This window comes from the organism of the source record quoted next (assembly GCF_019968955.1).
Source record: "MAG: Porospora cf. gigantea A chromosome Unknown PgA_NODE_144_length_33755_cov_331.254, whole genome shotgun sequence".
NCBI lineage: Eukaryota > Apicomplexa > Conoidasida > Eugregarinorida > Porosporidae > Porospora > Porospora cf. gigantea A.
The window spans coordinates 14550-33755 of NW_027151411.1; the positions used below are offsets into that span (position 1 = coordinate 14550).

At 54.5% G+C, this 19206-nt stretch overlaps 17 protein-coding genes across 28 annotated transcripts; 12 read left to right on the forward strand and 5 right to left on the reverse strand.

Moving 5' to 3' along the window:
* Positions 1–80: 80 nt before the first annotated feature.
* On the forward strand, positions 81–629 carry KVP18_002789 (uncharacterized protein; the record flags this gene model as incomplete). Its single annotated transcript, XM_067953980.1, has 1 exon — positions 81–629. The coding sequence occupies one exon, from the start codon at positions 81–83 to the stop codon at positions 627–629; it is 549 nt and encodes a 182-aa protein (XP_067812584.1).
* A 106-nt stretch (positions 630–735) lies between these two features.
* KVP18_002801 (uncharacterized protein) lies at positions 736–1677 on the forward strand (the record flags this gene model as incomplete). 2 transcript variants are annotated; one of them, XM_067954002.1, is made up of 3 exons in its annotated part: positions 736–1272; positions 1302–1562; positions 1591–1677. In XM_067954002.1, the coding sequence occupies 3 exons, from the start codon at positions 736–738 to the stop codon at positions 1675–1677; spliced, it is 885 nt and encodes a 294-aa protein (XP_067812605.1). The 2 variants fall into 2 exon arrangements, with proteins under 2 accessions (XP_067812605.1, XP_067812606.1); XM_067954003.1 differs by lacking the exon at positions 1591–1677 and having other exon boundaries at positions 736–1374.
* Positions 1678–1722: 45 nt separating this feature from the next.
* On the reverse strand, positions 1723–2835 carry KVP18_002807 (uncharacterized protein; the record flags this gene model as incomplete). Its single annotated transcript, XM_067954016.1, has 1 exon — positions 1723–2835. One exon carries the CDS (start codon positions 2833–2835, stop codon positions 1723–1725), a length of 1113 nt encoding a protein of 370 aa, XP_067812615.1.
* A 115-nt stretch (positions 2836–2950) lies between these two features.
* Positions 2951–4177, forward strand: KVP18_002791 (uncharacterized protein; the record flags this gene model as incomplete). Of its 2 annotated transcripts, XM_067953982.1 has the most annotated exons (3): positions 2951–2980; positions 3022–3502; positions 3699–4177. In XM_067953982.1, the coding sequence occupies 3 exons, from the start codon at positions 2951–2953 to the stop codon at positions 4175–4177; spliced, it is 990 nt and encodes a 329-aa protein (XP_067812586.1). The 2 variants fall into 2 exon arrangements, with proteins under 2 accessions (XP_067812586.1, XP_067812587.1); XM_067953983.1 differs by lacking the exon at positions 2951–2980 and having other exon boundaries at positions 3247–3550; positions 3630–4177.
* Positions 4178–4320: 143 nt separating this feature from the next.
* Positions 4321–4749, forward strand: KVP18_002797 (uncharacterized protein; the record flags this gene model as incomplete). The annotated part of the gene is made up of 1 exon (XM_067953995.1): positions 4321–4749. One exon carries the CDS (start codon positions 4321–4323, stop codon positions 4747–4749), a length of 429 nt encoding a protein of 142 aa, XP_067812598.1.
* On the reverse strand, positions 4744–5233 carry KVP18_002803 (uncharacterized protein; the record flags this gene model as incomplete). 2 transcript variants are annotated; one of them, XM_067954006.1, is made up of 2 exons in its annotated part: positions 4744–4861; positions 4890–5233. In XM_067954006.1, 2 exons carry the CDS (start codon positions 5231–5233, stop codon positions 4744–4746), a joined length of 462 nt encoding a protein of 153 aa, XP_067812609.1. The 2 variants fall into 2 exon arrangements, with proteins under 2 accessions (XP_067812609.1, XP_067812608.1); XM_067954005.1 differs by lacking the exon at positions 4744–4861 and having other exon boundaries at positions 4889–5233.
* A 145-nt stretch (positions 5234–5378) lies between these two features.
* KVP18_002793 (uncharacterized protein) lies at positions 5379–6173 on the forward strand (the record flags this gene model as incomplete). The annotated part of the gene is made up of 1 exon (XM_067953986.1): positions 5379–6173. The coding sequence occupies one exon, from the start codon at positions 5379–5381 to the stop codon at positions 6171–6173; it is 795 nt and encodes a 264-aa protein (XP_067812590.1).
* Positions 6174–6194: 21 nt separating this feature from the next.
* On the forward strand, positions 6195–7090 carry KVP18_002795 (uncharacterized protein; the record flags this gene model as incomplete). Of its 2 annotated transcripts, XM_067953990.1 has the most annotated exons (3): positions 6195–6605; positions 6632–6799; positions 6827–7090. In XM_067953990.1, 3 exons carry the CDS (start codon positions 6195–6197, stop codon positions 7088–7090), a joined length of 843 nt encoding a protein of 280 aa, XP_067812594.1. The 2 variants fall into 2 exon arrangements, with proteins under 2 accessions (XP_067812594.1, XP_067812593.1); XM_067953989.1 differs by having other exon boundaries at positions 6632–7090.
* Positions 7091–7122: 32 nt separating this feature from the next.
* On the forward strand, positions 7123–8297 carry KVP18_002811 (uncharacterized protein; the record flags this gene model as incomplete). Of its 2 annotated transcripts, XM_067954022.1 has the most annotated exons (3): positions 7123–7188; positions 7217–7265; positions 7294–8297. In XM_067954022.1, 3 exons carry the CDS (start codon positions 7123–7125, stop codon positions 8295–8297), a joined length of 1119 nt encoding a protein of 372 aa, XP_067812621.1. The 2 variants fall into 2 exon arrangements, with proteins under 2 accessions (XP_067812621.1, XP_067812620.1); XM_067954021.1 differs by lacking the exon at positions 7123–7188 and having other exon boundaries at positions 7221–8297.
* A 55-nt stretch (positions 8298–8352) lies between these two features.
* KVP18_002805 (uncharacterized protein) lies at positions 8353–11635 on the forward strand (the record flags this gene model as incomplete). The annotated part of the gene is made up of 2 exons (XM_067954009.1): positions 8353–9405; positions 9464–11635. The coding sequence occupies 2 exons, from the start codon at positions 8353–8355 to the stop codon at positions 11633–11635; spliced, it is 3225 nt and encodes a 1074-aa protein (XP_067812612.1).
* Positions 11636–11806: 171 nt separating this feature from the next.
* Positions 11807–12859, reverse strand: KVP18_002800 (uncharacterized protein; the record flags this gene model as incomplete). 2 transcript variants are annotated; one of them, XM_067954000.1, is made up of 1 exon in its annotated part: positions 11807–12859. In XM_067954000.1, one exon carries the CDS (start codon positions 12857–12859, stop codon positions 11807–11809), a length of 1053 nt encoding a protein of 350 aa, XP_067812603.1. The 2 variants fall into 2 exon arrangements, with proteins under 2 accessions (XP_067812603.1, XP_067812604.1); XM_067954001.1 differs by having other exon boundaries at positions 11807–12772.
* A 41-nt stretch (positions 12860–12900) lies between these two features.
* On the forward strand, positions 12901–13462 carry KVP18_002804 (uncharacterized protein; the record flags this gene model as incomplete). 2 transcript variants are annotated; one of them, XM_067954008.1, is made up of 2 exons in its annotated part: positions 12901–13330; positions 13359–13462. In XM_067954008.1, the coding sequence occupies 2 exons, from the start codon at positions 12901–12903 to the stop codon at positions 13460–13462; spliced, it is 534 nt and encodes a 177-aa protein (XP_067812611.1). The 2 variants fall into 2 exon arrangements, with proteins under 2 accessions (XP_067812611.1, XP_067812610.1); XM_067954007.1 differs by having other exon boundaries at positions 12901–13443.
* A 37-nt stretch (positions 13463–13499) lies between these two features.
* Positions 13500–14565, reverse strand: KVP18_002796 (uncharacterized protein; the record flags this gene model as incomplete). Of its 3 annotated transcripts, XM_067953993.1 has the most annotated exons (4): positions 13500–13851; positions 13881–14020; positions 14049–14327; positions 14356–14565. In XM_067953993.1, 4 exons carry the CDS (start codon positions 14563–14565, stop codon positions 13500–13502), a joined length of 981 nt encoding a protein of 326 aa, XP_067812596.1. The 3 variants fall into 3 exon arrangements, with proteins under 3 accessions (XP_067812596.1, XP_067812595.1, XP_067812597.1); XM_067953992.1 differs by lacking the exons at positions 14049–14327; positions 14356–14565 and having other exon boundaries at positions 13881–13927; XM_067953994.1 differs by lacking the exons at positions 13500–13851; positions 14356–14565 and having other exon boundaries at positions 13932–14333.
* Positions 14566–14913: 348 nt separating this feature from the next.
* Positions 14914–16737, forward strand: KVP18_002808 (uncharacterized protein; the record flags this gene model as incomplete). The annotated part of the gene is made up of 1 exon (XM_067954017.1): positions 14914–16737. The coding sequence occupies one exon, from the start codon at positions 14914–14916 to the stop codon at positions 16735–16737; it is 1824 nt and encodes a 607-aa protein (XP_067812616.1).
* Positions 16738–16830: 93 nt separating this feature from the next.
* Positions 16831–17076, forward strand: KVP18_002802 (uncharacterized protein; the record flags this gene model as incomplete). Its single annotated transcript, XM_067954004.1, has 1 exon — positions 16831–17076. One exon carries the CDS (start codon positions 16831–16833, stop codon positions 17074–17076), a length of 246 nt encoding a protein of 81 aa, XP_067812607.1.
* A 107-nt stretch (positions 17077–17183) lies between these two features.
* KVP18_002792 (uncharacterized protein) lies at positions 17184–18537 on the forward strand (the record flags this gene model as incomplete). Of its 2 annotated transcripts, XM_067953984.1 has the most annotated exons (4): positions 17184–17361; positions 17388–18202; positions 18231–18312; positions 18341–18537. In XM_067953984.1, the coding sequence occupies 4 exons, from the start codon at positions 17184–17186 to the stop codon at positions 18535–18537; spliced, it is 1272 nt and encodes a 423-aa protein (XP_067812588.1). The 2 variants fall into 2 exon arrangements, with proteins under 2 accessions (XP_067812588.1, XP_067812589.1); XM_067953985.1 differs by lacking the exons at positions 17184–17361; positions 18231–18312; positions 18341–18537 and having other exon boundaries at positions 17681–18217.
* Positions 18522–19050, reverse strand: KVP18_002794 (uncharacterized protein; the record flags this gene model as incomplete). Of its 2 annotated transcripts, XM_067953987.1 has the most annotated exons (3): positions 18548–18579; positions 18608–18967; positions 18996–19050. In XM_067953987.1, 3 exons carry the CDS (start codon positions 19048–19050, stop codon positions 18548–18550), a joined length of 447 nt encoding a protein of 148 aa, XP_067812591.1. The 2 variants fall into 2 exon arrangements, with proteins under 2 accessions (XP_067812592.1, XP_067812591.1); XM_067953988.1 differs by lacking the exon at positions 18996–19050 and having other exon boundaries at positions 18522–18911.
* Between the last annotated feature and the right edge of the window lie 156 nt (positions 19051–19206).

Below are 19206 nucleotides of genomic sequence, written 5' to 3' on the forward strand. Positions count from 1 at the left end.
ATTCGCCAAGGAGAGTGATCTAGAGATTGAAGACTCAAATTTCGCTGTTGAATGAACGAATCTGCGAGAAAATTCGCCAAATGCGCCGCCGCAGCATCTCAAGAGACAGGACTTACGACAGAAGAATCGCTAAAGACGACAGAAGATACCCTAGAGACGAGGGAAGATACCGCAGAGACGAGGGAAGACACCGCAAAGACGACAGAAGTCGAAGTCCAAGACGAAAGCCTTCTCGTGATCGCGATGATACTCGTGGCCGGGACGAGTCCAGCCGTTTTAGTCACAGGCGAGAGCGGCGAGAGAGGTCTCGCAGTCCTAAAAAACGACGACAGAGGTCGGACGATAGCGACCGAGATGACTCGTTTCGGTCTCGGTACTGCGTCACCGAAGTGGCCAAGGAGCTACCAGCCAGAGAGGTGCCTGAGCCTGAGAGGGAGGCGTCTCCAGAGGATGTCGATGAGGAGATGGACGTCGCCGCAGTGATGGGCTTTGAAGAGTTTGACACCACAAAGAACAAAGATCACTCTGCTTCCGATCTCTCAGGAGTCAATCGTAAAAGCAAACGGAAGTACCGACAGTTCATGAATCGCCAGGGGGGATTCAACCGTCCCCTCTCGCCAGTGTTCTAATCAACGAGAAAAAACGACCATAATGCACCCAGCAGGCCAAGATGGGGCGTCCAGGGCCTCCTACTTGTCAGGCCAGCATGCTGGTCATCCCGCTAATAGCCCTCAAATGCCAGGACAGCAGTACCCCCAACCCTCCTACCCTCAGGTTAGGTCACAGGAGATTTCTCACTCTGGAGGAGGCATGCCTGTGACACCAGTTCAACCCCCAATGGTTCCCATACAAAGTCATTTTCATCAGGCTCCATTACAACCCGATGCCTTCCCATCAGACCCCTACCACCGAGCAATCCCATCAGACCCTCATTTCCATCAAGCACCCGTGTACTACGGTCACCCTCCGGAACCTGCCTACTACGGCCAGGAAGCTTTCCCTACAGAACCCACCCACATGGCTCCTTTCGGTGGAGCTCCACTCCGGCAAGGCCAGTATCCTTGTGTCACGCCAGACCCTCAGACCGATGACGACGACGAGACTCTGAACGACCTGCCGCTGTTGGAGGAGCTGGGCATTAGACCTGCTGAAATCGCAGCGAGGATTCAAGGAGTGCTATTTTTCCGAGACGTTGACCTAGTAGTCATTCAGGACGTCGACATCATCGGACCAATGTTGATGGTCGTGGCATTGGGTCTGTGCCTCCTGTGCGTGAGTGGCCAGAGTACCGCCGAATACAGTCAGGCAAAGTGCAATTCGGCTACATTTATGGACTGGGCATCGTGGGATCCATCGGCATCTGGGCTTTGTTAAATATGCTCAGTCAGACGAACTACATCGGCCCTGTAGCATCTGTTTCCATTCTTGGTTACTCTTTGATGCCGGTAACTTTTCTCGCTGCGGTGTCAGTGTTCGTATCTCTCCGGTCTGTGCTGGGGGTGTGGATAGCACTCTCGTGCGTGTTATGGTCAACGACGACAGCTTCTCGATTCTTCGAGGCGGTGAGGCTTCCCTTTGGTTTCAATGCAGTTTCTCGAGCTACGAAAGCAGAGGTATTTGGCTGCCTACCCCATTTTTCTACTGTATGCCTCCTTCACACTGTTGGCCGTGTTCTAATTTCGAATGTTCAACGATGGAAAACGATAATGGTATGGACGATGATCACATTTTATGATAATGGACGCAGTCCATGTTCGGAGACGGGACTGCGGGCACGTCAGCGGGGTCGCCGGCTGGGAGGGGGGAGGGGGCTCCTTCTGGGAAGGGTGCTGCTGCGTAGGCTGCTCCTGGGTAGGGCGCTGCTGCGTAGGCTGCTCCTGGGTAGGGCGCTGCTGCGTAGGCTGCTCCTGGGTAGGCTGCTCCTGGGTAGGGTGCTGCTGGGTAGGGGGCTGGGCAGCCCCCGTCACAGCCACAGCAAGTCGCTGCACACTCGTGGTCAGACTCAGGCCGATCCGCACCTCTGCGCGTGGCCACAATGTTTTGCCTGTCAGCCAACCGCTCAAGCTGCTCCTTGAGTTCGTTGAGCTCGTGGTGCCCCGATCGTTGCGAGGAGCGCGCGCTGCGAGGTGATCTAGCTGGGTGTGCGTCCAGCCGACCTTTCATGTACTGCACTTGCTCTGCCAGGTCCTGGTTCTTATCAGCGAGTTGATCGACTCGTTCTTGGAGTCGGTCGACTGTGCCGTCGGACACCCTCGTAATGGACTGCTTTCGAGGTGTGGAGTGAACTCGGATGGACTTGGAACTCTTGACAGTCTTGGATGCCTTGACACCGTCTAAGCTGTTCACAGAGATATCTGACATGATAAGTGACTTGGCTGATGACTGGGAGTTGAGGCCTTGCGTGCTCACGAGCACCTCTTTACTCCGAAGAGACAGGTCAATTCGCGTGTCGGTGGCTCTTAGGTGTTGGAGGTGCATTCTCACTCGGTTGATGTCAGCAGCGCGTCTTTTGGGCACTTGCAGCACCATAATGGCGTCCCTTTCAGGATAAGGGCATGGAACGTAAACATACTTGGACGTGGAAATCGTCTTCCACAGCTTCTTGCGGTAGCCAGACGAACACGGCTTTAAAAACACCTTAAGGTCTACCCCTGCAATATTGGTATCGATAGGAGACTCGTTCAGTTTCGCCTCCTCAAGCCTGCGAGTGTGAGATGTGACTGACGATGAGCAGCCCAATAAAACGCCCGCGAGTGCCTCCTGCATAGGGGGGGGGCGCCCAGCACCCACCAGATGCACATCGGATGCGATTTCAGGCCTGATACGAATAGACATGTACGAAATGGTAATTAGGGTGGGTTACTGACTATCAGATGGTAGCAAAGCTACGGTTGAAGCGCTAATTAGGGTGGAACTGGAGTTCTGAAAGAGCATTAATATTGAATTGACTATGGAAACTGAGGTGTCCGTAGTGCGCAAGGTGAGTCAGGATGATGTAACGTGTCCTAATGCCTACTATAGCGGGATCGAATCAAGGCTAAGTTCCAAGCTGATGAGAAGTTGGCGCCACCGGTGGGGCATTCTCGTACTCGCTCTCGCAAACGTTCCTCATTTCTATTTAATAAGAAGGCCTCTGATGGGGTTGCAGCCGTTGAACTGGAGGAGGAAGTGCCGCCCACCAAGGAGGAAATTGCAAAGAAGAGACGGCTGAATCGTCTTCGAACTGGAGGCCTTCGAAAAACCGCAATGGACGACGTCGTGGTAACCCCATCGCCGCTACCTACGATTGTGTCGGACCCCGAGACTGAGGTGATAGGAGCGGGGGCCATGAGAATGAAGACGTCACACCACTCTATTGCCACTGCGCCTGAGGGGTTACCAAGTCCAGCTGCAGGTACCAAACTCCCCAAGCCCGTACGGAAAGGCTTTCAGGATGACGCTGTCACCGAGGAAGGCAGAAGGGCAATGTCACAGGAACGCTCGGGAAACAGGACCCATAGAAGTCCCCGAACATCTCAAGAGGCCCTCCAAGCCTCCCAACAAAGTGGACGTGGCAAACACAAACGAGAAGCCTCACAACCGACTGCTGCAGACGACTCTCATCCTCCTCGCCGACCTTCTCAACTGAGTGGACGTGGGAAACCCGAACGAGAAGCCTCGCAACCGACTGCTGCAGACGACTCTCATCCTCCTCGCAGACCTTCTCAACAGTGTGGACGTGGCAAGCCCAAACGAGAAGCCTCACAACCGACTGCTGCAGACGACTCTCATCGTCCTCGCCGACCTTCTCAACAAAGTGGACGTGGCAAGCTCAAACGAGAAACCTCACAACCGACTGGTGCAGACGACTCTGAACGTCCTCGCCGACCTTCTCAACAGAGTGGACGTGGCAAACCCAAACGAGAAGTCTCACAACCGACTGCTGCAGACAACTCTCAGCGTCCTCGCCGACCTTCACAACAAAGTGGACGTCGCAAGCTCAAAGGAGAAGCCTCACAACCGACTGCTGCAGACGACTCTCAGCGTGGCGGAGGGCACACACCACGTGTCAGTCCCCGTAGACAAGGTACTCCTCGAGCTCGACGACAAAGTAGGCTTGGCGAGGAATCTCAAGACCCTGCGGTGCCATTGCTGGGCCTGGATGGCACTCGAGCGCGCCGCAAATCGCGTGGGTTAAGGTCCGAGGTTCGTTTTACGGGCGATAATGAATATCACGACGCCGACGCATCTCCTTCTGCCCATATATCTCAAAGAATGACCCGGTTCAGTCAAAGCAACCCAACTGCCTCTGAACATCTGCGAAGAATGGAGACATACGCAATGCGGTTCCATAACGAGGAGGATATGAGCCCCGATGTGGCAGTTTTTGTCACCTCCCTGTTCTACAAGCTGCGAAACTACAACCCTGAAAACTTCAACTCGGACAACACCGACGTCCAGGAGTTGTTGACCCTTGCGCCCGACACGTTAGGCATAGGCGCGCTAGTGCTTCATCGTGAGTGCCTGCTCCACAGATGGACCACCATGTCTTTTGAAAAGCAGACGGCTGAACACCAAGGCACTGATATCGTCTTTCTATCGAAAACCAAAGGCTCTCGCTGTGGCGATGAGCTATGCGTTTGTCGGAGGTCTAAGGGTCATATCCGAGTTTCGAATTACAAGGGAGAGCTGCAATTCTGGACCTTGGATCGTGACTTTAGAGAGCAGAGTTCAGACTACCCAGTTTCGAACTTAGGTGCTAATCTATAACAGCTTCAGGTGGCCAGTGATTTCGTCAATCAAGGCCACCGGTGCCGGTCCGACCGCGAGCACCGTGGCACTACCGCTGGGGATTTGAGTGCGTCCTGCGTCATAAATCTGACTGAATGAGAACCGACAGCGATACTCACTAGGACACGACATTTCGCTTCTTCGCTTCGTAGCGAAGACTGATCATTTGGTCGTAGGTCGCTTTCAGACATACCTTAGTTTGTCCTTCGTTGATCCAATCATCCAACTCTGTAAGCCCCAGCTTCTCCGTGCGCCGATAGGCAGCCAACGCCGCATGCCCGCATTGTGCACCGATTTTGCCCTTGCCCATCTTCAAGTCCATGTTAACAACCAGCGCCATTTTGCATTCTTGGCCGGTTTTCGTCCGTCTGAGAGGCCAGGGGGTCTTAGTCCACAGGTAGAAGGCGACAGCGCCGACTGCTGCGCTGGCTAAGCACGAGGTGAGCAGGGCTTGGTTGGACATAAAATTGTCGTTTGTTGCGAAGACCGACGCATCACAAAACGCTGGACACGCCAGCTCTCACGCTGATATCAATTGCGACATCACGCGCACAGGGTCCCTCAGTGAAACGAATCTACGATTCTAGTTATTCGCGGATTAAGCACCAATGAGCTTGCCATCGAGCGCCGAGTCGCCAGTGCGACTCGCTGGTCACCGAAGTAAGGTGTTGTTCGTCGATGATGAGGATGACGCGCCAGCGTCGGCTCGTCCTTCAGCCACGACACGGTCGCCTGCCGGCCTGGACGCCACAAGTTCAGAGAGCACCAGTAGCTTTCTGAGCTCCTCCGCAGACGAATCGTCCTCGGCTAGTGTGACGTCCTCCTCCAGCAAAGCCCAAAAGAAAAAGAAGACAGAAAAACGAAGTCCAAAAAGACAAGTGGGCCCACGCCGCTCCAAAAAGAAGTCCAGCACCTCCAGCGAGTCAGGCCCTGTTAAAATTGTGAAGGAATTAAAGAAGAAAGGCCGTAAGGAGGCGTTGATTGCTGAGCTCCTATGCCGCTGGTGGTATGTCCTACCAGAGTGGCCACCTGCCGATTTCGACTACGAAGCGGCAGCGCAAATGCGGAAGCTAAAGGTGGTCCCGTTTGAAATGTGGGAGGACGCGCTGGACGTAGACGGGGAGGGCTGGCGGAAAGTATACCCAGTGGGGTACTTCCCTGGCGTCTACCGTAACTCGTGCGGGGAGGCCATAGATATAAGGCCACTAGAAGGCAAGCCTTGCTTCTCGAACTTCCGACATCGAAATGTCCATGAGGTTAGGGATTTGCTGGTAACCGCTTTGAGTAATCAGCTAGAATGTTTACAGGATTCCAAATTCACCCATACAGACGCTGGGTTTGTGCGTCGTCAAGAGAAGGAGCTCCAGCGTAAGCTTGAGCAGTACCGTGCATTGAAACTCTAAAATCGCTGGAAAAGAAATTCGATGACTGGACTGGAAGCGCTGCAAGCCCGACTGACGACCGCCTGCCCTAGGAATGCCTCCAACGCGTGGGAAGACTTGTTCGGGGTTGGGCTGCATGCCGGCACCAGCGGGTTCAATCCGAGGGCGGAGTTCATTGAACGGTTGGTTTCTGCCCTGGAGCGTCGCGACTGGCGGATTGTGGTGTCGGAGGAGGAGCTCAGCTTCCACGCTAGGTGCGATTTGATGGATAACCAATTGGGTGAAGTCCAAACTGACATCGAGAAAATTCAAAATGAGATTGCCTCGTCGGAAGCCGAACTGGCGCTCTACGAGCATTCTCGGCTCCAGTACAACCAGAAGCTCTGGGCGCATAACTTGAGGCAAATGCAGCACATTTGTATGCTACGCACGAAAAACGTGCTTCTTCAACAGGTGGGTTGGGACATCTTCGTTACCAGATACAACAGGTAACCGATGAATTGAATGCGCTGCAAGACCCAGAGAGCGACTATAAGCGTGGAGTGCGTCTCTTGAGCGGCCACAGCGACATACTGACATCCCAAATAAAGGCTCTTGGCGATTTGTCCGCAGGTCAATTGCAGAAACTGAAGGGAGTGGAAGCTAAGGTGAGCTTTCTGCGACTAAGCAACCAGCGAAACTCCTCTATCGAGGATTTGAAGCGCGGTGTCGAGCAGCGAGAACGAAGTCTGCAAGAGGCAACGAAACAAATCCACTTGATGGAAGTTCTGACCGGCTTATCCCCTCCGCCTGAGTATGATGCACGATCACAAGCGGCGCAGGCCATTCAACAAGGTGTCAAGCGTTGGTTACGACGCGGAAGCAGAGCGAATCCGAAGGTGGCCGATCGCAAGCGGGGACCCAAGGAACTGCTGAGAAAGCGAGTGTCGCAGCTGTAGCCAAAAAAACGTCTCGGTATTTACTCATTTTGATGTCCGACGAGATCGACAAGCACATTCTGCGTAAGTACGATCTCGCACAGAAGCTCGGCAAGGGGGTGGGGGTTGCAGAGACGAGTTATGCAGGCCTATGGTATCGTCTGGAAGGCGATCGATCGCACTCGTAATCATCAGGGTGAGAGTTCCGAGGCCGGCAAACGCAGTTGTGGCGCTTAAAAAGATCTTCGACGCGTTCCAGAACGCAACCGACGCCCAGCGGACTTTCCGTGAGATCATGTTTCTACAGGAGTTGAATGGGCACGATAATATCGTGCGCTTGTTGAACGTGATGAAAGCCGCTAACGACAGGGACATCTACCTCGTCTTCGATTATATGGAAACGGACCTACACGCTGTAATTCGAGCTAACATTCTAGAGGAGATCCACAAGCAATACATCGTCTACCAGCTACTGAAGGCCATCAAATACATGCACTCGGGCGAGTTGCTTCACAGGGATATGAAACCTAGTAACATCTTGTTGAATTCCGAGTGCCAGGTCAAGGTTGCGGATTTTGGCCTTGCGAGATCTGTGGCGCAGTCCGATGACGAGAACGCTGCCCATCCTGTGTTGACCGACTACGTTGCGACTCGGTGGTATCGAGCGCCAGAAATCTTGCTGGGCTCCACAAAGTATACCAAAGGCGTGGACCTGTGGAGCCTTGGGTGCATTCTGGGCGAACTGATTAGTGGACGTCCGATATTCCCAGGGACTTCCACTATGAACCAGCTAGAGCGCATTATGGACCTCACAGGGAGGCCCTCGTCGTCGGATATTGACGCAATGGGGTCGCCGTTCGCGCATACAATGCTTGAATCCTTGCCTGTAAAAAGGACTCGACGCTTTGAGGACGTGTTTCCCAACGGCACGCCCGATTCTGTCTCGCTGCTGAAGCAACTTCTGCACTTTAACCCAGAGAAGCGGTTGTCTGCGGAACGAGCGCTGGAACACCCTTACGTCGCTCAATTCCATAACCCTGCCGATGAGCCTCGCTGTGACAAAGTCGTCAAGATTCCTATTGACGACAACACGAAGTTCGACATTGACGAGTACCGGAACAAGGTGTACTCTGAAGTCGTGCGGAAGAAACGCGACCAGAAACGAGAACGAGTCGACGGCAGCAGTCGCCGGGGCGCATCGAATCATAGGTCAAGGCATAGGGATTAGCTGTTTGGATTTCAATGTGAACAGTGCGGCATCAAATAAAAAAAGCGAATTTTGGATGGGAGTTCCGACCTTCTATCGGTGGCTCTGCCAAAAGTACCCCAAGGTTCTGAAGGACTGTCAGGAGGACCCTCGTGTCCGGGAACACAGCTACGAATACGACCTCTTGCAACCGAACCCGAACGGCGAGTTCGACAATTTGTACTTGGACATGAACGGTATCATTCACCCGTGCAGTCACCCAGAAGAGGGATCGCAGCCGGAGTCGGAGGTTAGAATGTTCCGCTTTATCTTTGCTTACATAGAGAGATTGGTCAACATTGTCCGGCCTAAGCGACTCCTGTATCTTGCAATCGACGGTGTAGCACCGAGGGCCAAGATGAACCAACAGCGAGTCAGACGTTTCAAAGCGGCACTAGAGATCGAAACAGAAGAAAGGATCTATGAAGAGCTCGTTGCGGAGTTCGACAAGGATGGGAGGCCGGCTCCTCCTCGCAAGCCTCGATGGGATTCGAATGTCATCACGCCAGGCACTCCTTACATGGATAGAATGACTAAAGCCCTTCGTTTCTGGATTCAGTACAAGCTCTCCACCGATCCAGGTTGGAAACACCTTCGCGTGGTGCTCACAGACTCCAACAGTCCAGGCGAGGGCGAGCATAAGATAGTACAATTCATCCGCTCCGAGCGCCATAGGCCGGATTACGACCCCAACACGAAGCACGTTCTGCACGGACAAGACGCCGACTTGATCATGTTGGCTCTCGCGACTCACGAGGCGCACTTCTTCATTCTTCGTGAAGAGGTCGCTGCCCCGGCGCGGAACGCAGCCACTCAATGCTCGTACTGCAAAAGCCTAGCGCACATGGTCGATGACTGCCCCGACAGGCCAGCTCTGGAGAAGGAAACTGCCTTCAGGGAGTTCTTAGAGGGGAAGACGGGCCACTCGGAGGTAGGGAACGCCTTGGTCGCCTTCAAGTCCACGTGGAAGAATCTGCAGTTCGTCCAAATCGCTGTGCTCAGGGAGTATCTATTCCTCGAGTTCAACTTCGAAGGGAAGCTCACCTTTCCGCATGACAAGGAGCGTGTGCTGGACGACTTCGTCTTTATGGTAGGTCGAGTTGCCCTTCTAGATTGTTTGTTTTGTTGCTGGGTTTATTCTGTTGCAGTGCTTCTTCTGCGGGAACGACTTCCTTCCGCATATCCCTTCGTTGTCCATCCGAGGGGGATCGATAGACCAGATGATGCTCTTGTACTGCAATCTGATGCCTCACCTCTCCTCCTACCTGTGTAATGCAGGCAAAATCAACTGGCCTCAGCTGGCCACCTTTGTCACCTATCTCAGCCTGACCGAGGACGAGATATTCGAGATGAGCCACCGCCGAAAGCAGAACATGGCCCGCCGCGACCGGCAAAACAAAGACCGCGAGCGCCACCACAAAGGCCGGGATTCAAGCGCTCACCGCCAGCATCCTGAGCGTCTCGCCGCGCCACCAGTGATGAGAGATATGTTGGGGCCCTCCAACGAGGCTGTGGCAGCCTCCTTAAGGTCTCAGCTGTTCTCATCGCCGTCTGCAAGCGTAGTTGAACCAGTGGTGGCATGTACCCCAGAGCCCTCTCTTAGAGAGAATGTGGACCTATGGAAGAAGCGCCTCGCTGAAAAGCGAAAGGAGGTATTCGAGATCGAGGACCCTCAGGATGATGTTGCACTTGGATCTGGTGGCCGAGAGAGTTGGTATGAGAAGTACTACCGAGAAAAGTTTCATCTTCTCCCCGCTGACGATGTACTGGCCTTTCCTAGCATCGTAGCACGCGAGTACGCGCGTGGCCTGCAATGGGTGTTGCTGTACTACTACCAAGGATGTCCTTCATGGGAGTGGTTCTATCCCTTCCACTATGCTCCTCTTGCCAGTGACGTCGGCCTCGTGATGCGCGGTGATACAGCAGACCTGGCGTTAAGTGGTCCTACAGCGATGATCTCTGAGAAGGCGTCCATCACGGAAATAAGCTTTCCACAGGAGTCTCACCCATTTCGACCCTTCGAACAACTTATGGCGGTACTCCCGCCAAGGTCTTCTCACTGCCTCCCATCCGAGTATGCGGCTCTCCTGGCGGATAGCGGGTCTGACATTGCTGATTTCTACCCCCGAAAGTTCAAACAGGACCCTGATGGCAAGAAATTCGCTTGGATGTGGGTAGCCCTACTGCCATTCATCGATGAAGGGCGACTGAGGATGGCCTTGGAGCCTTTGAGCGGCTCATTAACTCCAGCAGAGCAGGTGCGGAATTCCTTGGGGTCTGAGTTTCTCTACGTGTCACAACACAACGCCCTGGCCCCCCAAATTGAGCAATCTGCAGACGTCCCCACACCGATTGCCAGCGTTTCTGGCGTATCCGGCATGGTGGGTGCTATTCAATTTGGGGCGAACAAAGGTGATACTAGCCACCAAGGTGTGCTGTTCAACGGAGGTGCGGCTTTCCGGGAGCAGGCAATCTTCCCAACGGATGACCCCGACGCGATGCCTTCATTCGAGAATAGTTCCCGGGTCGCGGTCTTCTGGCCACCGGTAGACAGACCACCGCACGTCTGCTCGCTGCTGGCGGGAGCGGAACCTGCAACGTGCGACGTTACTCCCATGGATATGTTGGTCGAGGATGGCGGACGTGGCCAACGGAGGAAGCAATTCGACGCAGCCAACATCAAACGAGTGATGCTCAAGGTTCTCAAGCGCTACAACTTCCCTGTGGATGTCCCTGAGGAGCGTCGACATTTCAACAACTACACTCACCAGATGCCATACCAACCTGGCTCTCGAAATGTCACCAAAGAACAGGAAAGGTCTCAACCATATCCAGCTCAGCGCTCTTACGACAGACCCCGCTCTTATGACAGACCCCGCTCTTATGACAGACCCCGTTCCTATGACCGCTCACGTGAGTATGACCGCTCACGTGAGTATGACCGCCAACGTGAGTATGACCGCCCACGTGAGTATGACCGCCAACGTGAGTATGACCGCCCCGCCGACTTCCCTCGTCCGCCCGCCTTCGACCCGCGTTACGAACGGGCTGCAGTTCCAGCGTATCAGTACGACAGGGACATCATCTACAGAACGGACCACGCCTACCATGACAGGCCCAGGCCGCCCACCTACCAGCAACCGTCTCCAAGTAGGCAGACAGGCCCCGCCTACGACGACAGGCGCCGCCCAAATTACGTCTCCGAGCCCGCCAGTTACCCTCCCCAATTCCACACGGATAGGCCCTACAACCGCGGTGTCCCCTACCCACCAAGAAGTCAGTCACCACGTCACGGCGCCTACTCTTCTCGACGGAATTGATGTTGTGTGAAGATACCCCACACCTGAATTCCGAAAGGATAGTAGAATAAATAGCAGTCTCACTCCCAAAACTTCTTCAATGGAGAAGGTGTGCTTTTAAAATGTTCGATGGAATAGATGTGTGAAGATACACCACACGTAAATAGCACTCCTGTCACTTCCAAAACTTCTTCAATGGCGAAGGTGTGCTTTAAAATGTTCGATGCGATCTCGGCTCTTGCGAGGTTTGTTGTCAGGCTGAGACATCCGCCGCGCTCTTGCTACGTCTGTGTGCAGTTCGAGGCTGACGACCACTCGGCCTCGGATTTTCCTAGAAGGGTCAATCAGGTCCAGTTCCACCGCACGTTTGCTCATGAAAAAATCCGAAAAGTTAATGGGCAAGGAAGCGAGGGTAGTGTAATCGCTGCCTTGCATCTTCAGCAAAGCACTCGTGGAGCCGCCCGAATTCAAAATTATGTCCCCTCCGTCAGACGAATTGAAAGGAACTCCCCTATGCGTCGTCTCACCCACCTCCACGACGGGGCAAACCGTGCAGCCGTGTTTTCGAGCCGGAGCAATCACCAGCTTGCACCACGGCCGAGCATCCATCAAGCGCGCTCCAGACCGCTGAGAGCACGCAGGAATGGTAGGCCGTGCCGCATGCGGGGCTAGCGCCTCACTGGTCTGCAGGACGACGTCAGCGGAGTCCAGTGCTCCAACACTGATCGCGTAAGACAATTGCAGGCTCACGACCGTATCCCGCAGCACCCTGTCCTCCAACTCCATCTCCCCCTTCCATCCCCAGCACGTGGGGTTCAGTTCGCCGAGACTCACATCCAGCACGCCCAGGGCGACGGGCGCGGACTGCTCTGCGAGGTAAAGGTGCACTGACAAGTAGCGGTTCAGACTATAGGGAGTAAGCGTGGCTACGCCGAAAGTCGATAGATCCTCTACCACCTCAGTTCGCATTTTGGCATCGCCCACACCGATGCGAAGGCTTCCGGGAGAGAGAAGACCCTGGTCCAGAATCTGAACCGAGTCGATCTCGATTTTGATTTGGTATCTGTAGTCCCGACGAAAGAAGCCGTTCGTATCGATTAGTTCATCGACGTCCACTCCGAAAAGCGCCCTCTCATAGTCGCTGTCCTTGTCTTCCATCGCGCGGTGTAAACTCTTCCTTCGGACTCTGTTGTGTGAAGCCTCGATTCTTCGCTGAGGGTCTCCATTCTGAGTGGCCTCGGGCATGATAATAATTATGGCCACTTATAAGCCCTTTTTTTGCTAGCATGTGTGGGAATTTGGAATTCCTGAGGCTCTGCCGTGATCTGAAACGACTCCCCCGCAAGGGATGGGTCCTCTCCGGCGTAGAGAACCCAGAGTCCGTGGCCGAGCACATGTTCCGTGCGGCGATGTGCGCCTTCCTTATCAGCGACCCCTCTGTGGACCGAGACAGGTGCATCAAGATGTGCCTCGTACATGACTTGGCAGAAGCTCTGGTGGGTGATATCACGCCGAAGTGCGGAGTCAGCTCTGAGGAGAAGGCCGCGCTGGAGCAGGATGCCATGGAGCGCATTGCTGGCATGCTAGAGCCGGTAATCGGCAACGAACTCGTGGATTTGTTTCAGGAGTTCGAGGCGGGGCAGACGCTCGAGGCCAAATTTTGCCACGACATTGATAAATTCGAGATGATAGAGCAAGCTAAGGGATACGAGGATGGTGAGGCTCGTAGGTGTCTATCACGCAGAACAATCTATGAACTTGGAAGAATTCTTCAAGACGCCCAGTCCGACGACCCCGATGTTCCAGGGCCTGCGAAAAAAAGTCCTTGATAGCAGGTTTAAGTTTTGATGAGGTTGACGAATCTGTGTCTGTGCGTCCAAATCGCTTACGGGCGAAGCTTCCCTGAAAACTCCAGAAGGTACTGCGCTGCAGCTTCCAAGTTCTCGTCCTTGTCCACGCGCATCTTGGCCTCCACGTAGATCTTGCCAGGAAACAACTCCTGCTTCATCTCGCAATCCGAGAAGTACCTCAAGGTGTGCACGGCCACATGCTGGCTGGTGCCGGGGCGGTGGTGGAAAATCTGACCTCTGCAGTAGAAGTCGTGCGATGCACTTTGCTGGAACCCTAACGCAGTTAGAATCAGGCCGAAGCCGGACGACACGACCGTCTCCTTGACCCGTCTGGCTCGAGTTGGGAATTGCTGATGGGCCAAGTCTTGTTGGTAAATCCTCAAGGCACTGCGTGACTACAGGGTCTCGCAATTTACCACTTGTTGCTCAGACACTCAGGAGCTACATAACGGCGTAGCCACATCTCCTTAACGGCCGGGATGCCAGTTTTCGTAAACACCGTACCTGCGTCCTCGTGTCTCACACGCCAGCACTCTTCTTTGAATGTGCCGAAGATCTGAGTTGAGCCTACAGGCGGAACCCACATTAACACTTGACAGCCCCATGAGGTGCTCCAGCAGCCCAACGACCAGGGAATTCCTGCCTGAACCAGCGAGCGTGGCTTTCAGAGACAACTCGATAAAGTGAGCATCGGCCATGTGAGGCTCCTCAGAGAGGTCCATGCGAGATCCTCCAGGTCCTGCACTGGTCGCTGAGGTCAGACGTGACATGTCTTTGAAGGCAGACAGCAGCCGTGGCTCCGACACGTCGAAACCACCTATGGCGTCGAAGAGCTTCTCGCCTATGCCAGGCGCCGAAGGCATCTGCATTCGGACAGAAAAGTGCGCTCACGGGAGTGGGAATGGCGGCGGGGGCGGGCCGCAGTTGCTGGGTGCTTTGCCACTGTTGACCAGACGCAGTCCGTTGGATCTGGTGCATTTGGGATTGCTGTGCCTGCATTTGTTGGTGGAGCATCTGCTGCTGCTGAGGTGTCAGATGCTGAAGTTGCTGCGGTGTAAGCTGGGGAATGCGTCGTGGAACCTGCTGAGGGTACATTCCCATAGGACGAGCGGCCTGGCCTGGCCGTGGAGGCGCTTGCTGGTTCCAGTTGGGGTTGGGCGGTTGGAAACTCATCGCTGATGCGTCGATCTTCACAACAAATCGCAAATTTACCCCTCAACTTACATCAATACCGATCCCCCTCCCTGGGTGTGATTTTATGAGTGCGCACCCCCAGACTCTTACCGGTTGACCTTGGCTCGCAGCACCATCTGCTGCTGAGGTGTCAGGTGCTCACACTCCTACCGTTCCATCCATGCCTTCAGCAGGTGCTCGGACGTACGTTTTAGTGGCAGGCCTAGTCCACAGTTTCTAGGTGCCTCTTATCATATAATCTGAAGTGCGAAACGTATGTTGAAGTTTACTGCTCTGGTTTTGGTGTGTTTAGCGCTACCTGCAGAGGACTGCCGGTCCCGCGTGGACGTTGCCGGTCCGGAGAAAGAGTTCTGCAAAGGTCTGTGTGATTTTTTCGCCAGCGACTCTGCGGCTTCATTTTGCGACGATAGAACAAGCGGCATCTCTGTTGCTGCGTGCATTGGCGCTACTTGGTCTAAATGCAATTTCACAGTTCCGCATGGAACAGAGCTGACCACCGTGCAACAATGCCGTAATCTTCTCTCCCTTGATCTAGCCAGCCCGATCCGCCCCCATTGTTTGATGATGTGTGACTTTTACGGTCATGAACATGGCCGCCCTTGGTGTGCCGACCAGAGCAGTGGTGAGGCGATTGCGACCTGTGTGGGTGTCAACTGGTCCCGTTGTGCATTCGACGTCCCTGGTTTGCTCACAACTCCAATCCCAGAGAAAATCACGACTGCGTTCCCAAGACCTCCCACTGACCCTCCCAAGCCTCCCACTGACCCTCCCAAGCCTCCCACTGACCATCCCATAGGGAACGTGTGTGAGTCTTTGAACATCCCCATGAGATCGGTGGTCCTGGGCGACATAGGTGACGGCTCACCCTCTGAAGTATGCGCTCCTGAATTTCTTGGCCAGCACGCCCAGGTGCGAATGGAGGCTTACGCAGCTGACCAGGGTCTCGGCGCCAACCGCTACATCAACTGTGATCAGTCGCCGTGGCAAGGAGACTGGGGCGCCAAGAGCGACCTGTGCCCCGCTGCTTATGCCCTTTGCGAAAACAACCAGTGCGAACCCTTCAGGTCCGACAGACCAACCTATTACGAGAAGCACTTCGGACGCCCCTGGACAGGGCTAAACACGTGGCCTATAGCCACGGTCACCACCTATGGCGGTTCCGCCGCATCAGGCGGTACCGTCGCCGACTGGGCGAAGTTCGCGCGTGAGTGCCTAGGGGTCGATGGCGTGGCGGCTGTTCCCACGATGATGTACGGTGACTGGAGTAAGGGCGGCCAGGCAGCTTGGCGTAACAATGACCTGTGCTACGAGGTGCAGTCCGAACACTCTCCGAGGCCACTTACCGTCATCGTCATTGGGCGATGTGGAGGCTACACCTATTGCAACAATGTAGCTGAGAACGCGCAGATAAACTCGGTTCTCCCCTTGCCCCGAGAAGGGGAGGGATATGCTCTACCTCCGGGAGACTACGACAACGTCCACCGCTCCGACGGCAATGTCTGCATCGTCACTCGGGGAGCTGTTTGGCAAGGTGGGGGACCAGCAGACTGCGCGACGGTCAGGTCAAGAGGCCCTAACGCTACGGGCGAAGCGTTTTGCAGTGACACCTCAAGCCTACACAGGGACTGGTGTGCCAGGAATGACCACCCGCACCTGGATCTCGATAGCGAAACGCTGGATCTGGTTTGTGGAAGTGCAGGTGTATCTCACGGTTCGTGCCATCTAACGTCCATACGCCCCAAGAAGTGTCCCTGGGCCGTTCCTAAAAACGCCTCTGGTGAGTCTGGATCTAAGAGCTTCCAACCTGTGACGGGTGTGGGTATGGGGAAGTGCCCCACAGGCCTCGTCATTGCAGGCACCTGTGATGGTGTCTCGTTGGACGCCAACTCTGCCTGCTGGAAATCTAGGGCCCAGTGGTGGTTGCACGAGGCGGACTTCCACAACTTCACTGTCTACGACGAGAACTGCTGCACAGAAGGAGTCGCTTCTGGATTCGTTTTCGTCAAAGGGGGCACCGCCCAGTACGATGTGGAGAGAGCCAAGGCTATTGCCAGACAGGGGAATGTGACTGGTGTTTGAGATGATCAATGCTGTTCATGGCTTTCAGATGACATAGACATGGCTGGGGTCTCCGTAGATTTCTTGCATGGCTGAAAGCGATAAATCTGCGCGATGCGGTTGACATACAAAAAGACGCCAGCAAACTACCGGCTCCAGACGCTCTTCGCCGCACCCTCAACCATTGCTGGAAGCTCCGCTTCGCTGGTAGACTTCGAAGGCAACGACCACATCGTGTCGGACCTGCATATCGGTCGTAGAGGGGGAACGACCTCCATGGAAGCTGCGTTTGCGTACTACAATAAGGTTCGAGGCGACGATGACTACGATGAGTACGACTCCGACTCAGAAACAGATTAGATGACGAAAGAGCGCACGCGTTTGAGCGACGACGCACAAGACAGAAGACACAGACACGCATTTGAGGTTCCCTATCGAGTGAGCTTACAAAATGCTAAGATTCGTTGATGCCTGACCTGGACTGCCCCATCTGTCTGAGACTGTTACTTGATCCCATTACGACGAGCTGCGGTCATACCTTCTGCTTGGACTGCCTAACACAATCGACCAACATTAGATCGCTGTGTCCAATCTGTAGGGAACCATTCTTGATCACGGATAACGTGAACATCCTGCTGAAAGAAAGTGAGCGCCGCCCCTTTGAAAAACAGTCATTGAGGAACGATTTCCAAGTGAGTCGGCTCAGCGCCAGCGTGAGCGTCGACCGCAGACGGCGTCCCAGGTCTCTCTCCCAGAGGATGACCACGAAGAACGCGTAGAGCGACTCCGCACTTTCTGGCGGTGGCTCGGAGTGTTACGGCCTCCTGCTAGTGGGTGCATCGGCCTGCCCTGCACTGGCATATTGCCAGATGTGTGGCTGCCGTCCTTGCCGCCTGCTGGATTTCTCGGGCCGGCACGTCATGTAGTGTTCAGTATCGACCAGGAGGACGCGATACATTCCCTGATGTCCACCGTAAATATGTGCACTAGGCTGGTGCTCGTGCCCCCTATGTCTAGCATGGCAACAACGGAGGAGGGTTTGCCTGTTGCGCTGGTTTTCGATGTAACCGAGAAATTCAGACTGCCTGCGTCCTCTCAGGCCGAAATTCGCCACCAGCCCCTCCGACTTCCAGCAGGCGGAATTAACTACGTGAACGACCCTCTGATCCTGGTCGGTCTGATCCGACCTCGAGTTTCTATCTGGAAGTGGCGGCCTCCAGCCTCCGAAGAAGGCGATCATGAATGGAGGGACCCCGACGTAGAGGTATACCCCATTGGGTGCCACGTTCTAGTGCGGCCGCTGGAGGATGATTTTAGCTCGTCCATCATCGCGGCGGAGGGCTCTCTGGAACCGCATAACGCTGTCCTCCTATCCGAGTGCCTCACGCGGGTAAAGATGGTGCTGGACAGATGCGTGGGTCAGCAAGGCGTTGAGTCATTCACCCGGTGTCACGGACTGCTGCCTCGAGGACCTGTGTCCCAATACGTAAGGGTACCCTGAACCCATCAGACAGGCCATATCAGACGCCTCTCTATGGTTAGCTGGCGTCGTGCGTGTGCCACCAGAGCAGTACTGGAAGTGGCTGGCTACAAGAGGTGAGATATCTTCAGAGGGGTCACCCAGACACGCACGCGCGACTGGTCTCCGTACGTGAAATACTGCTCGCCAAACCTCACTTACCGACTGCCGGGTTGCTTAGAATAACGGAGTGGCCTGCTAACCAGTTTCATCTCACACGAATCTCACTTCCAAGCCTGGAAGGGTCTTCCATAATGTTGGTGCTACTGTTTGCAGTGCTTGTGTTCTATTTCCGCGGCTGAGTGACTGGATCTATTTCGCATAGGTCATGTTCCACTCGCGGGCTATGTAATCGGGTCACCCACGACTCACCCTTGGCTTCGGCCCCAGCCTTATTACTCTTGAAGTGTTTAGCCACTGCTTGGTCAAGGGGATCATCGGGTTCCGGAGAGGACAACAGGGCCTGCACAGACAATAGTACAGTCCTTATCTGCAAAGCAGGTGACCATTTGTCTTTGAGAATATCCAGACAAATGCGCCCCAGTTTATCGATGTTCGGATGGTAGATTCTAGTCAAGAACCGAATCTTAGGTGACTCCATAGGGTAGTGCTCCGGCAAAAAGAGTTCGAGCTTGTAATTACCGCGCTCGTATGGCGTTCCCTCCGGTCCGAGCATATCGATTGTGAAATACCGTGGATTGTCCGACGCAGGGACGGCAGCGATATAAGGAGCTGTGTAACGGGGGCTATGGTGACCTACGAGGGTCTTTCAAAAGACTCTCAGTCTCCTTCACAATACGCTTGGGAATCGCCATTGTTATTTTCGATTTCTTCCTTTTGAACATTGACTCATGAGGGTCAAGACGGACTCGCAAGTGATCATCTACTCACTCAACAACGCCCACTTCCAACACATCCCCCACTTTAGTCACTTCCTGAGCTCTCACATAAAACGCATTTGTAGCGATGGC